Source organism: Remersonia thermophila, chromosome 2 (assembly GCF_042764415.1).
Source record: "Remersonia thermophila strain ATCC 22073 chromosome 2, whole genome shotgun sequence".
NCBI lineage: Eukaryota > Fungi > Ascomycota > Sordariomycetes > Sordariales > Chaetomiaceae > Remersonia > Remersonia thermophila.
In genome coordinates, this window is record NC_092218.1 from 2,623,855 (window position 1) to 2,637,435 (window position 13,581).

At 63.3% G+C, this 13,581-nt stretch overlaps 5 protein-coding genes across 5 annotated transcripts; 2 read left to right on the forward strand and 3 right to left on the reverse strand.

Annotated features, from left to right (window-relative positions):
* Positions 1–1,718: 1,718 nt before the first annotated feature.
* VTJ83DRAFT_2167 (uncharacterized protein) lies at positions 1,719–4,909 on the reverse strand (the record flags this gene model as incomplete). Its single annotated transcript, XM_071008407.1, has 7 exons — positions 1,719–2,825; positions 2,906–3,046; positions 3,112–3,195; positions 3,263–3,384; positions 3,440–3,575; positions 3,662–3,893; positions 4,014–4,909. 7 exons carry the CDS (start codon positions 4,907–4,909, stop codon positions 1,719–1,721), a joined length of 2,718 nt encoding a protein of 905 aa, XP_070868707.1.
* A 1,129-nt stretch (positions 4,910–6,038) lies between these two features.
* Positions 6,039–7,790, reverse strand: VTJ83DRAFT_2168 (uncharacterized protein; the record flags this gene model as incomplete). Its single annotated transcript, XM_071008408.1, has 1 exon — positions 6,039–7,790. One exon carries the CDS (start codon positions 7,788–7,790, stop codon positions 6,039–6,041), a length of 1,752 nt encoding a protein of 583 aa, XP_070868708.1.
* Positions 7,791–8,646: 856 nt separating this feature from the next.
* Positions 8,647–9,495, forward strand: VTJ83DRAFT_2169 (uncharacterized protein; the record flags this gene model as incomplete). The annotated part of the gene is made up of 1 exon (XM_071008409.1): positions 8,647–9,495. One exon carries the CDS (start codon positions 8,647–8,649, stop codon positions 9,493–9,495), a length of 849 nt encoding a protein of 282 aa, XP_070868709.1.
* A 319-nt stretch (positions 9,496–9,814) lies between these two features.
* Positions 9,815–11,224, reverse strand: VTJ83DRAFT_2170 (uncharacterized protein; the record flags this gene model as incomplete). The annotated part of the gene is made up of 3 exons (XM_071008411.1): positions 9,815–10,710; positions 10,760–11,063; positions 11,117–11,224. 3 exons carry the CDS (start codon positions 11,222–11,224, stop codon positions 9,815–9,817), a joined length of 1,308 nt encoding a protein of 435 aa, XP_070868710.1.
* An 888-nt stretch (positions 11,225–12,112) lies between these two features.
* Positions 12,113–13,453, forward strand: VTJ83DRAFT_2171 (uncharacterized protein; the record flags this gene model as incomplete). Its single annotated transcript, XM_071008412.1, has 1 exon — positions 12,113–13,453. The coding sequence occupies one exon, from the start codon at positions 12,113–12,115 to the stop codon at positions 13,451–13,453; it is 1,341 nt and encodes a 446-aa protein (XP_070868711.1).
* Between the last annotated feature and the right edge of the window lie 128 nt (positions 13,454–13,581).

Sequence of the window (13,581 nt, forward strand, 5' to 3'; positions counted from 1 at the left end):
GATAAAGGTACCAGATAAGGTACCTGACCTGAAAGATAGGTGGTTTCACTGGTTGAGAAGCTGACAGACAGACAGACAGACAGACAGGAGGTGCAGGTGGTCGGGAAAAGAAGAAGACGCCAGGTACGAAGTATTACCTAACTTACGCAGTACCTTCATTCCAGGTTAACCCGCCCGGGGAACCTGAGCTAGGTAAGTCGCCTCAGTGACCTGCCTACCGGGCACCCATCAACCGCCAAAATGGAAACTGGAGCTGCGTGCCCCATGCGTGGAGACCTACCCACCCTACAGGTAGTTATTACATAGTTGCCTGGTAGGTACCTAAGGTACACTAAGGGAGGGAGGGCCCGCACGGCAGGTTCCTCCCCTCCCCCCCCCCTCCCCCTCCCCCTTCCCGTCCCCCATGGGACGGGATTCTGGCATTTTCCAGGTTCCAGCCCGCCCGCCCGCCTGGCCTGGGGCCGTTGCTGATGGATCCTGCCAGTTTCCCTGAATCAGCCTATCAATGGCCAAATGGATCCTTCCCGGCCCCCCAAGAGCCTCCCTGATTGGCTGCAGCTCTCGATGGCCAGGGGTGGGGCTGATCGATCCCCTTGGAGAGGGCCCGGCGTCGGCTTTTCTGCTTTGGTCTCTTCCCCGGCCCTGCTGACTTGCCCCTGGCCCTGGAGGGCGTGTCCACTGTTTCACCTAGCAACGACGTGCCGTGCACGCTCCGTACGCACTACATACATACATACGCAGTACTCAGTACGCAGTATGAACTTACACCCTGCTTCCATCGTGCCAAGGCACCAAGCCAAGTTACCTTATCTGACGGGAGCTGGGCAAGGAACCTTGATCTGGTTCTTGTTGACAAGGGTGTGTGTGTATGTCCTGAGATACACCCCGTGCCTTCATTCCCTACCTACCCAGGGACTCCCAGGTACCTCTGGGTACCCGACAGTACCGTATCTGCCTACCTACCAACCTGAGAAGTCAAGACTCGAGGTACCTACCTACTAGGTACCTATGTAGGCAGGTTCCAGTGCGTGTGTGCGTGTGTGCGTGTGCGTGTGCGTGCTGCCAGGTTTTGTTGTTCATGGGGGCGGGGGGCTCTTATGGACATTGAAGACGGCTCTCCGTCCGGACTGGGGACACGCTAAACCCAAGACCCAATACTCTGTCATATCCTGTCCCAGAAGGGCAGGTCCCTCTCCATGACACAGCAAGTGCTTGATGTTCCCGAGTTACCCATGTCAGCTGGTCAACAAGCTTGAGACAAGACATCCCGCCCCAAGCGCCACCAAACCCGACCAGGAAATCATCAAGCACAGGGGAAACAAAAAAAAAAAAAAAAAAAAAAAAAAAAGAAAGGGAGAAGGAAAAAAAACAAAAACAAAACCAGCCAAGGGTGCATGGGCCGACCTCGACACTGCACCACCTCAGGTAAGTAATTACCTACGATACAGATGACATACCTAAGGTACATGGATACATACAAATACAAACTTGAAACACACATTATTCGCCCTTCTTCGAAATCCCAAAGAGACCACACACACACACTCTCTCTCTCTCTCTCTCTCTTACGCGTATCTTTGCAATGATGTTGCCGATCGTTCCTCAAGATCCTCAGGATAAGGTTTGACGCACCAAAATGCCCGGAGGATTCCACGACTTTCCAACATGCCCCGCGTGCCTATCCAACGTTTTAGTAATGAGGCAAGAATCCATCCCTCTCACCTTGTCCTCCCCGACCTCACGCTCTTCTCGCTCCTCCCGCCCGCGCTCCTCGGCCTCAACCCCGGCCCCTCCCCGGGCACCTGCAAGCCCCTGTGACCGTGATCCTCCTGTCCGTTCTCGTTCCCGATCTGCTGCTGCTGCTGCTGATGCTGATGCTGCTGATGCCGATGCCCCAGCTGGGGATGGTGATGATGACGATGCTCTCCCGTCTCATCCACCGGGTGCGTCAGCACCAGCTTCCCCACGCTCTCGGGCCTCGGCCCCTCGTACGCCAGCGCCGGCACGTTCAGCCCGTACCCCCGCGTCTTGCCTTCGGGGTCGTGCTGGTCCTGCTCCACGTAGATGCACACGTCCAGCGACCCGTCCGCCAAAGGCAGCCGCCCGTGCTGGTTCGGGTCCGCCGCCCGGTGGCCCGTCCCGCAGTCGGCCTCGCCGTGGTGGATGGGGTAGTGGCCGTCGGTGGTCGACGACGACGACGACGACGACGCCTCAGGGCCGTGCCTGGCAGGTACGGTGGCAGCAGCAGCATGGCCGCCGGTCGGGTGGAGCGAGGATGCCAGGCCGGGAGAGTTCTCGGTGATGACGGCAAAGTTGCGCGAGGGCATGGTGACCTGGTTGTGCGAGGCCGTTTTCTGCGCCTCGCCCGGATCGCGGTCAAACAGACGCAGCAGGGTCTCGTCGGTGTCGGCGTTGAGGTGGTGGATCTTGTTGCGGCGGGCGAGCAGGTTGGCGACGGCCGCGGGCGGCGGCTTGTTGACGATGGCCGACGAGATGACGTTGGCGATGTAGCGGTAGTCCTGCTCGATGGGCACGCCGAGGCGAGGGTTCGAGTAGAAGCGCCCAAAGGCCGCCAGGTGCACGTCGCCGCTGAGGATGGTGATGCGCACCGAAAACGCCCCGCTGATGGTCTGGAGCTTTTTGATCAGCCAGTTGCGCTCCTTCTTGTGCGTGCGCGCCGTGTAGTGGTCGTCCAGGTCGTCAAGCAGGTCCACGCTGCCGTCGAAGCTGTTGAAGAAGCTGCCGCCGAAGCCGATGCGGCGATTCAGGAACTTCATGGGGCCCATGACGGGGCTCGAAAAGATGTTTTCGAGCCAGGTGAGGCGCTGGGAGGAGCACTCGGTTAGCACGGCGCCTCGCTCGCCCGCTCCCTCCGCATGATCTCCGGCGTCCTGGGGCCGCTTACAGGATACGCGATGGGAATGCCCAGCAGCAGAATCAGATGCTTGTACGGGCGTCCCGCCTGCGCCGCCGCCGACAGCTCCTCCTTGAGCCGCGAAAAGATGGCGTCGTACGTCTCGGGGTAGTTGACCTGGTGCCTCGTGCGCTGCTCTCCGTCAGCCGACGGCGCTCTCTACGCCACCCATCTTGGATGACGGGACCTGCTCATACCTCGGTGCGGGCATCGATCCCCAGGAAGGCGATCCTAGCGCCCAGCTGGGTGAACAAGTTGTGCGAGTGCTCGGCGACGTACGGCTGCGTTTTCGGCTTAGCAACCCATCTCGACAAACAAGCCTTGTTTCTGCCGCCTCGGAAGACTTACCCCCGGCTTCGGGCCGTAGATGTAGTTGGGCTCGCGCAGCTCGGGATGGACGTAGACATCCACCAACTGGTTCGGGTCGACGCCCGATCCTTGGCCCGCGGCGCCCGTCGAATGGGGCGCGTCTGCAGCTCCCGTCAGCGGGCTTCGCACCACGGCCCTTGTCCCCAACCCACTCACCCGAGGTGTACGTAGACGGCGGCGGCGGCAGGTGGTGCTGGAACAGCATGTAGTACTTGTGGGCCACGCCGCCGATGCCCCGGAAGACGTCGCACTTCATAAACTCGTTCACGTAGGATCCGAACCCGTCAATGATCTAGCCGCCAGCCAACCCTTTGTCAGCATGCGCCAAACGGTCCAAAACGCGCCCCGCGCGTTGGCCGGGAGAAGAGAGCATAATACATCGTGATCATCCCAGATGTTCAGCTGCGGGATCTGCCCGTTCATGGCGGCGAACGGCTCGGTCGAGTACCAGCGGATGTAGTTCTTCAGGTAATAGTCGTCGCACTCGCGGCGGAGCGTCTCCGGGAACGGGTGGTCCTTGCGCTTCTTCGGGTTCGAAATGCCGGACCAGCCCTGCAGCGGGCCCGACACGCGGATGCCATCGTTGTAGATCTGGTCGCCGCCGCCGATCCTGCAGTCATCCGTGGTCAGCAGCCAGGGGGTTGCTCCCGCTCCCCCCCCCCCCTTTTTTTTTGTTTTCGAAAAGACACACACACACACAAAAAGAAAGGGGTCCGGGCCCAAAACTTACATGACATGAAACGGCCTCTCCTCATGCTTCCTCCTCACGTCGTTCCACAGCGCCAGCCCGCTCCACGCCGCCTCATCCGTGCCCACGCTAAACCCGTTGCACGAGTAGAACATGATCCTCATCGACTCCCCCGCCGCGGGCACCACGAACCGGTTCACCTTGGGCTTCGTCGCGCTCGCGAACCTCAGGCCGGGCAGCTCGTACTCCCACCTCGTCTCGGCCGTCTCGTGCATCTCCACCGAGACGTCGAACCGCCAAAACGTGTTCCGCGAGTCCGAGTACAAACACGCCCCCTTCACCTCCTCCCCCTCCTCCTTCCGCCCATCACCCTTCCCGCCGCCGCCGCTCCTCCGCACCACCAGCGTCGGCACAAACCTGGAGGGCTGCTCCCTTCCGCCGCCGGCCGTCACGATCAGCACGCTGCCCACCCACCACCTCCTCCCTTCCATGCGCCGATAGTTCAGCAGCGGGCCGCACACAACCTCCTTGCCGTCCTGCCCCGCGCCGCCCCCTTGCCCCGCCTCACCCTCAGCGGCGGCGGCAACGATGGGCTTGTACCGCGGCGTCGACGGCCTGTCGACCGGCCCGCCGTCGCCGCTCCGGCGGATCTCGCTCGGATCGAGGCGGGACTTGTTCAAAAAGTCGGCCAGGTCGCTGACCCCCGTGCTGCGCGTCTCCGCGTCGCGAGCAGGCCCCGGCGTCGCGCGCGAGGCGGTGCGCTCCTGCTCGTAGCGCAAGAAGGCGCTGGATTCGGCGTGGCGCCAGCGGGAGGACGAGGCGTAGGGATTGGGGCCTAGGCCGTCGTTGTTGTCGTTGTTGATATTGTTGTTGTTGCTGCCGCTGGTGTGGGGTGGGTCGGCGACCGCGGGGGGTTGGGAGGCGGAGGAGGAGGCCATGACGGGCGGGTGGTAGGGAGGGTCGCGCGGTTCGTTCGACGTCAGAGATGAGATGACCAGAAAGGGTGAAGTTGGATGCGCGCGTCGCAGGCAAAAATGGGTCGGAGCGTCTCTCGGGGGGGTCAATTGACATCCAAAGAGCAAGCAGAGAGCCACAGAGAAGTAAAAAAAACAATCAGGAAGAAAAAAAAAAAAGGGTGTGAAGGGATGGGGGAGGTTGGACGCGACGCAGCCACGGAACCAAGGGAACCCCTCGACCCTCGGCCGATCACCAACAACGAGTTCACGTAACCTTGGCGTGACGAAAACAGAGATGAACCGGGTTCCTTTCTGACGGGCTGAGAGAGTCACAGCCTCGGGATGGTCACTCGATGTGTTTAAAAACAGAGCCCGCCAAGAGTGGGCGTTGCTGATATGTCTCGCTCCAAGGCTTGTTTTTTTTCGTGCTGCTTGCTGTCTTGTTTCCATCTGAAGCCCGATCCCTCCCCTCCGTCGGCAATGTCGTTGAGAGGATCTCACCCACCTCGCATCCCTTGGCCTCTCGTGGATTTGCTCAGCTCTCTCATCTTGGAGGCCGCACAGAGATCCCTGCTGCCGCTTCCACATCCCGGCTCAGAAACGCATCTCTTGCGTCAGCGTGCGCACCACCATGGAGCAGCTCGCGGCCGGCGGGGCTGGGTCGGCCAATCGTTGTGTTTCCTGCCGACAGCTTCATCCTGGTTTGCCGGCATGGATGCATTTCCGGTCCCCACTGCCTGGTTGCTCCGCGCGACTGCAACGCTGTCCGAGTCAAGGTAAACACACCCCCGATCCAATGCTTGAAGCGGTTGGTGCAAAAAAAAAAAAAAAAAAAAAGGGTGATGGGGGGAGGGAGGGAGGGAGGGAGGAGGGGGACAGAGCTGTACTGTGTATATACGCAATATGTACTGCGTATGCGCAGAGTAGATAGGTATGGTGCATGGTGAAAGGAGGTATCATGTTCCAAAAGGGTAGTGTACAAGAAAACCAGGAGAGGCACAAAAAAGTAAAACAAATGCAGTTCACAGATGACATGGTTTGGCGCCACCCTTGATGCCCCGCGCTCCCGGCGTAACGCCTCGCAACCTGCCCAGGACAGCGATGCCCTGCGTTACCCCTTGGTCGCCAACGAAGCCTTGGCCTTGGTGGTCGGGTGTCTCCTTGCCTCCCGCCGCTTCTCGACAAGGTACGCGCTCAGGACGCCGGCGCCAATGCCCACCAGATGCGAGGTGATGTCGATGGTGTGACGCCTGGCCAAGAAGACGGCGCCGATGTTCAGGCCCGCCACCAGGGCCAGCAGCGTCAGGCCCTGGACGCCCTCGCTCGGCGGCGGCGGGAGGCCAAAGACCTTGAAGAACTCGAAGCGGTGCAGCCAGAGGTAGGCGGCACCCACGCCGTAAATGGCGCCCGACGCGCCCAGGGACGTGATGTCAAAGCGGCTGCCTAGGACGGCCCACGTCAAGGTGCCGAGGGACGCCAGGGCGCCCGAGGAGAAGTAGGTCGCCAGGAAGGTGCCGCGACCGACGTCGTCGTGGAGGCGCACGCCGAGGAACCAGAGGACGGCCATGTTTTGCAGGAGATGGGCGAAGGACTGGTGCGAGAAGACGGCGCTCAGCATGGACAGCGGGCGAGGCGTGGCCGGGACGATGAGAAAGTAGCGGTTGAGCATGGCCCACATGGGCGGCACCTTCCAGAGGGCCCAGAAGACCAGGTTGGCGATGATGAGCGACCCGACGGTGGCGGCGGCCGGCGGGACGTCGGGGAACAGGCGTGACTCCCGCCTGGCCGGGCGGTAGAGCTCGGCGTAGGCGAGGCAGAGGCCGACGAGGCCCAGGACCACGAGGGCCGAGGGCGCCAGGCGCTGCAGCTTCGTCATCTTGGGCGGCTCCTTGAGGTCCGACGTGGCCTTGGCGACGTACTCCTGCATCTTGGGGCTCAGCTGGCGCGCCGGCTTCTCCCCGGCGACCGCCAGCGGCCCGGCCTTGCCGTGCTTTTCCTCTTCTTCCTTCTTCTTGCGTTCCTCCTCGAGCTGCTTCTTCAGAGCCTCCCACTTGGCCTCGTTGGCGGCGCGGATCTCGTCGAGGGCGCTCCGGCCATACACGCTGGCTTTCGGCTGCGGCGGCGCGGCTTCCGCACCCTCTTCGTCCTTGTAGAGCTTCAGCCGGCGGCCCGTCTTCGGTTCCTCGTCGCCAGGCGTCGCCTGCTCCGCGGCGTCGGCTTCCTCGACGGCGCCCCACTCGAGGGCGTGAAGCTCGTCTTCGGCGCGGAGGCCCGCATTCACAACCTCGTCGACGGGGACCTTTTTGCGGAGGTACTCGAGGGCGATCTGCTGGTGCTCGGCCGAAAAGTCCTGGGTGTTGGCCTGGAGCGTCGGATCCTCAAGGGTGCCGGCGACGCGGCGGCCGTGGAGGATCCTCAGCAGCCGGTTGGCATCGGCGGTGCTGATCTGGGGGCCAAAGAGCTCCAGGACCTCCATCATCTCCAGGTCGCGTCGCGCAAAGGGCAATCCGTCCTCGTCCTTGTAGTTGGGTGGGAGATCGACGTAGTGCGTGATGATGCCCGAGGCGCCGATGAGGCCGCGGACGCCGAGCCATGGCGACGGGGCGGGCCGGGAACGACCCGGGAGCGTCGGCCGAGGTGCGGCACAGCCGATGGCCTGTCGGTTTGGCCGTTGCCGTGAGGAAGGGAATGGCAATGGCCACGCGGCGGCGCATCGGGCCGAGAAGGGAGCGGCAGCGGGGCCAGCAGCGGGAGCGGCGGCGGCAGAAACGGCGAGCAGAATTCTGCTCGGCTTGGCCAGACGGCGGACGGCCGCCTGGGCGCTGGGCCGCAAGGCACGGACGCCCAGGCTGCAGCTGTTCATTGTTGCGTGCAGCGCACAGTCCGCGGTGGTGCGGTCGGTCGGTTAGCCGTCCATGAAACCGTCCAGGTTCAGGGCCAGCCGAGTGTGCGAGGTTGTGTTGGTCGGACGGGATGGATCTGGGAGGGAGGAAGGGCTTGGTCCAAAAAGCGTCCGAGGAAAATCCAGGTTAGGCCCGGCAGTTTGGTGCACCTGCAGTTCCCAAGGACAGGGCCCACCCGCAGTGGCGCCACTATCCACAGTGCCTATAGTACTGCGTAGGTATGTATGTACAAAGGTACAACCTGCGAGGTCCAGTGCCCCGCCATTCCTATAGTGGTTACACAGTACTACTGTGGTATATACGTACCAGGTACCTAGGCTGGGCCCGGCGGGGCTCTCGGTGGACCTGACCCACCGCGGGGCTCTTTTTGCTTAGCACTAGATGGAACCTACTAGCTCGCGCGGTTTCCAGTTCCACCGAGAACATGGAAGCTCTCTCCAAACGTATCAACCTAGGTAGGCAACCAACCAACCTACGCAGTAGGTGAGCTCCCTCCCTCCAGGCAGGGCCAGGCAGCTTCCAAGCGTTGCGTCGTCAAACCCTCAACGTTCCGGCTCTCAAGAAACGCCACCACTTCACCTCTCCCCGTCTTTTTCTTTGTGATTGGACTACACCAGGAACAGCCATCGCCTAAATAACCCACCTTGCCTACTACCTACCTAGTTGTATCACGCCCATCACAACCCCAACATCACATGCCCTGAGGTGCTGGTCCTAATCGCAACACTACCACATCAACCACTCAGCCACCGCACCCACGACTCTTTGATAAACACCAAGGACCCCGCGAACAGACCAACCCACCGCTCAACCAACATGTCAGCCGAATCCCAACCCATCACCCCGGCCCGCTTTGCCGCCGCCCTCAAGGACCTCACCCTGTCCTCGCTCTACCTCAAGCTCCTCGAGCTCCGCAACAGCATCGCCCACCTCGACTATTCCAACGAGCAGCTCCGCCCGTACGCCGAAGGAACCGCCGTCGCGCTCGGCAGCGCCGCGACCGCCGCATCTTCCTCTTCTTCTTCCTCTGCTGCTGCTTCTGCTGCTGCTGCGACCAGCCAACCCCTCCCGGAGGGCCACCAGGGTCCTCAGCCCCCTCCTCCGGCGCCGCCGCCGGTCGTCGCAGAGCCGGACCAGGACTGCATCGACGCCATCAAGGAGAACGAAGAGGTCATTGAGCGGATGCAGGAGAGGATCCGGTTGCTGAGGGCGGAGGTGGAGAGCCGGGGGATCGGGTGGGAGGATTTCCAGGGGCAGGGGGTGAAGGACGAGGAAGAAGAGGGGGCGGCGGGGGCTGCAGGGTCGCAAACGAGCGACGACGGCCAAAACGAGGAGGGCGGCAGGGAGACGGTACGGAACGGGGCGGTGAACGGGCTGGTGAATGGGGACGGCGGGACGGCGGCCGGGGAAGGCCATGCCAACGGGGGAGGCCAAGGAGAAGGGAGGCACGCGGCGTGGTCGGACGGGACGTTCCAAACGGGCGTGATTCGCCAAGGCGAGCTGCACATGGACGCGGCGGCCGGGTCGAGGCAAGGCCAGGCCCGGCAGGGCGGCTCGCTGTCGGACGAGGAGCTGAGGCGGCGGGTCGAGGAGCAGATGAGGAGCTTGGGCGTGGGGGAGGGGGACGAGAACGACAACGAGGAGGAGGGGGGGTTGTATCTCTGAGGCGAGCATGCAAGGTCGTCCGAGGCAGGCTGGAAAAGAAATGCTGTCTAGAGGGACTTTGGAATTGGCTACTTTGCAAACTCTTGCATCCCAACTCGTCCCACCCATCTACGCGCAGCTTCTCTTCCGTAACGACATACACAGGCGCGGCCCGGTCGGCACGGCTAGGCCCTGTCCTTCGCGGCGCCTTATGCGCGAGCCTCGCCTCCGGGCCATCAAAGGGTTCCCTGTCAACAGAAACGTGTGTCCCCAACTCTCAAAATCTCTCAAGCTCTAACAACCATGCTTGCCCAACCCATGTTCCCACTCCATGTCCATCTTACAAGGCGCTCAAATCCAACGGCACGCTGCTCCCTCGGCCGGCTCTGTACCGCCTCGGCCCGCCCGCAAAAGGTCTCGGCTTGGGGAAGTGCTCCTCGCCATGAAACTTCCACCGCGAGTCTTGCACAACGTACCGCTCGCCAGCACCGCCCGACCCGCTCGACAGCCCCGGCGAGTGCGACCCGCGGCCTCCCGAGCCAGGAGGCTTTGCCCCGCCGCCGTTCGGGGACAGGGTGAAGTTGCTCGGGTCAAGCATCGAAAGCATCGAGGTACGGCCCGAGGCGCTCGACGCCGAGTGGCTGAGCGCTGGTGGAGAGGTGGGTGCCGAGCTTTGCGGCGGCGGCGGCGGAGGAGGCGGTGGGGGAGAAGGCGCCGCCGTAGGTGGAGGAGGAGGAGGAGCGGGAGGGGGCGGCGCGCTGGAGGGCGGCGGCGGAGGGGGAGCCGGAGGCGGGGCGACGCTGGACGCTGCTCGGATGGCTGCTTGTGCGGCGATGCTTTGGGATACGCTGCTTGCTGCTGCAGGGGCCGAAGGAGAGCGCGCCGGGGCCGGAGGTGGTCGTGGGGGTGCCGCCGGGGGCGGGGGCGGGGGTGCGGATGGAGAAGGCGCTGGAGGGGCGGACGATGGAGGCGGCGGCGGCGGCGGCGGCGCCGGGGCGCTTGGAAGCGGAGGTGGCGGCGCCGGGGCGGAAGGGACGACGTTCGACGGCGGCTTCCTAGAGCCGGGAGGGGGCGGCGGTGGCTTCTTGCCCACGGGAGGGGGCGGGGGTTTCTTCGGGATGCTCGGGGCACCGCCGGCGGGCCTACCGGGGACGGGTGGAGCTGGGGCCGATGGCACCTTGGGTGCGGACCGGGGCAACGCCTCCGAGTCGGAAAGGTAGGAAGCATCCTTGCTCGCTGCAGAGCGTCAGCCTCGGGATGGTCCGGTAGGCCGCGTTTCCCTTACCTCCTGTATCTATCCCGCCTCCCGTCTTGCGCAGCTTGGGCATCCCTCCAGCGAACAGGCCTGCTAGTTGCGGCGGGCCTTCGGATCGACCGCCTTGGTCGCTGTTGCTACGCACGCGGCCGGGAACCGGAGGGGCAAGATTCCCAGGAGATTTCGGCAGTCCGGGGACCGGCGGGGCTGAGAGACCCGAAGGCCCGGGGCCGCCGACGGACGACGTCACCTTGCCGATTATGGGTGCGGACCGGTCGTTGGTCACCGTCTTCCTCAACGCTTTGCCCTTGTGGATCTCGGAAAGCAACGCTCCCTGCATACGAGTTAGCGCGGGCCTCGCAGTGCAGGCGTTGTGGCAAGACGAACTTTGGCCGGTCCTGCCGCCGCGGCCGGCGGAGGAGGGGGAGGCGGCGGCGGCGGCGGACCCCCGAACCCCGGGGGCGGAGGGGGAGGAGGGGGTGGAGGAGGAGGCATGGCAAGTTTGGCTCAAGCCCGTGTTCCAACGATTCGTATGTCGGCGAGATCTGGTCGAGGTCTGCTGGCGATGCGATGCTGATGCGGTTCCAACGCAATGCGAGATCCGGCGATGCGGATGGCCTGGTGGCGATTTCAAAGCACTTTCGCGCTGGTCGTTGATTGGGTTCGCAGCGCGGTCGCGTGGAGTGCGGGATGTGAGATGGAAAAGCGGACACCGAGAGGACCGGACCCAGGGACGGACGGACAGACGGGTGGTCGCCAAAGTTGGGAGGATTCAAAGCTGGCCGGGCGAGGCTGATGAGGGGGACGTGGAACGAGGGATGAAGAATGAGAGAATGAGGTGCCTTTGGGGGCTGCGCATAGTGCTGCGTCACCGGCGGCCCAGGTCGGGCCCGCTTTCAATTCTTGGCGCCAGGGGGAGCCTCTTTGTCTTAGATGCAATCCCATGTACCACAGTACATAATACCGTATTAGTGCATGCGTCCTGGGCCTCGTTGGTGGGGGTATTTCTCAATGGAGGCGCCAGAGATGCATATGCATTCTGCACCTCATCGCCTCGCTCAAATCGCAAACCTCTCATTCATCCCCCCCCGCATCACCCATCATCACCACGTATTGTTGGCACGCGGCGCTCGATTGCAGGCCAACAAAACTCCATCCCAACACTCCATTGGACTTGCATGGCTGATTGCAGCAGCTAGCCCCTTCGTGACAGCCACATCGACGGGAGCACCCATCCCAGCATCTCGATCTCGAAAACCTGGAACCTCAAAAGGCCCCTCCTCCCTCCACCCCTCCTCGTCCGACCCCTCCACGAGAACAACGCCTGCCTGGCTCGCCTAACCACTCCGCTGGGGCGCTGATACCCTCAAGCTGCCATATAAGATGCTCCGTCGCCCGTATACCCTGGGCTCCCACCTTCCGGTGTGCCCGGGCTGCAGGTTCTCGGTTGAGCAACCATGGCGCCGTCTCGCCAACGCCCCCTCCACCTCGGCCCTCCGGGCTGGGACACGCCCGGCCGAGCCGTCCCCAGCATTTCGCTCTTTGCCTTCCGGCGCTCGATCTCTCGCTACGTCTCGTCCACGCTTCAGGTCCACCAGGCCACCACAAACCCCGACTTCCGAGGCTTCGCGCGGCCGGTTCACGAAGCCCAGCAGCAGCACGGCGACGCACCAGCCACCCGGCGCGGGCGCGGACCTCGCCGCTGTTTCCACCGACGTGAACCGCATCGTTGATGCCTTTCTAGACCCTGTCGGCATCCCCACCGAAAAGTCGACGCTCGCGACTCTGCGGGCCCTCTTGCAGATCGATGCCCGGCCGTTGTCCGATGCACCGGAGCGCCGTGCCGAGGACGCCCCCTCCGGGAACCGCGGGTTGGCTTCGCAGCTCTTGGGATTGGACAAGGCCGCGCCTGCAGCGAGCGACGCACCCAAGACCCCAAAGTCCCCCGTCCGGCGGTCCAAGGAGGTGGCCAACATCATCTCCAAGGCGGCCTACAAGATCGTCACGCATCCGACGGTCATCATCACGCCGACGGTCCTCGAAGAGTACGTCCGCCTCCAGGCGCGCCTCGGCAAGCCGGGGAGCCTGCCCGAGGTGCTCGATCTTTATGCAACCAAGCCGACGCCCAAGCTCGTTTCCGGCAACGTCGAGCTCGACCAGCGCAACCCCGACAAGGTCGAAAGCGCCGTCGACTCCACCGTTGCCGAGGCCGCCCTGGATGCCGCCCTGGAGGCCAAAGACTTCGAAACGGCCATTGGCGTCCTCGAAAAGACGTACGCAACCAAGGCGTTTCGGAAGGCCAAGCTCGTCAAGAAGGCGTTGATCCCCGGTTTCACGGCCGTCGCAACTCCGGCCGCCATCTACGTCGGCGCCACCGAGCTAGCGAAATTGCAGAACGCCCTGGAGCCCAGGATCGCTACGGGATTTGCCTTTGCAGGCGCCCTGGCCTATGTGGGGTTCACGGCAACCATTGGCATGGTTGCTCACTTCACCGCCAACGACCAGATGAAGCGTGTGACTTGGATTCCAGGGACCCCGCTGCGCCACCGCTGGCTCTACGAGGAAGAGCGCGCCGCGCTCGACAGGATCGCGTGCGCCTTTGGCTTCTCGGAGGAGCACCGCTGGGGCGAGGAGGAGGGCGACGAGTTTCAGTTTCTTCGCGAATACATCCTGAGCAAATCCATGATTCTCGACGCCGTGGAGCTCATGCCTGGCATGAACTGAAAATTACGGGAGCATTGGGCAGCAAAAGCTGACAGGGGACGGGAGCTGGCGACCGGGCGCCGCCGAGCGGAAAACAACACAAATGGCACGGCGGCACATGGGACCCCTGGAGCTTGGCGCCGCAGGCC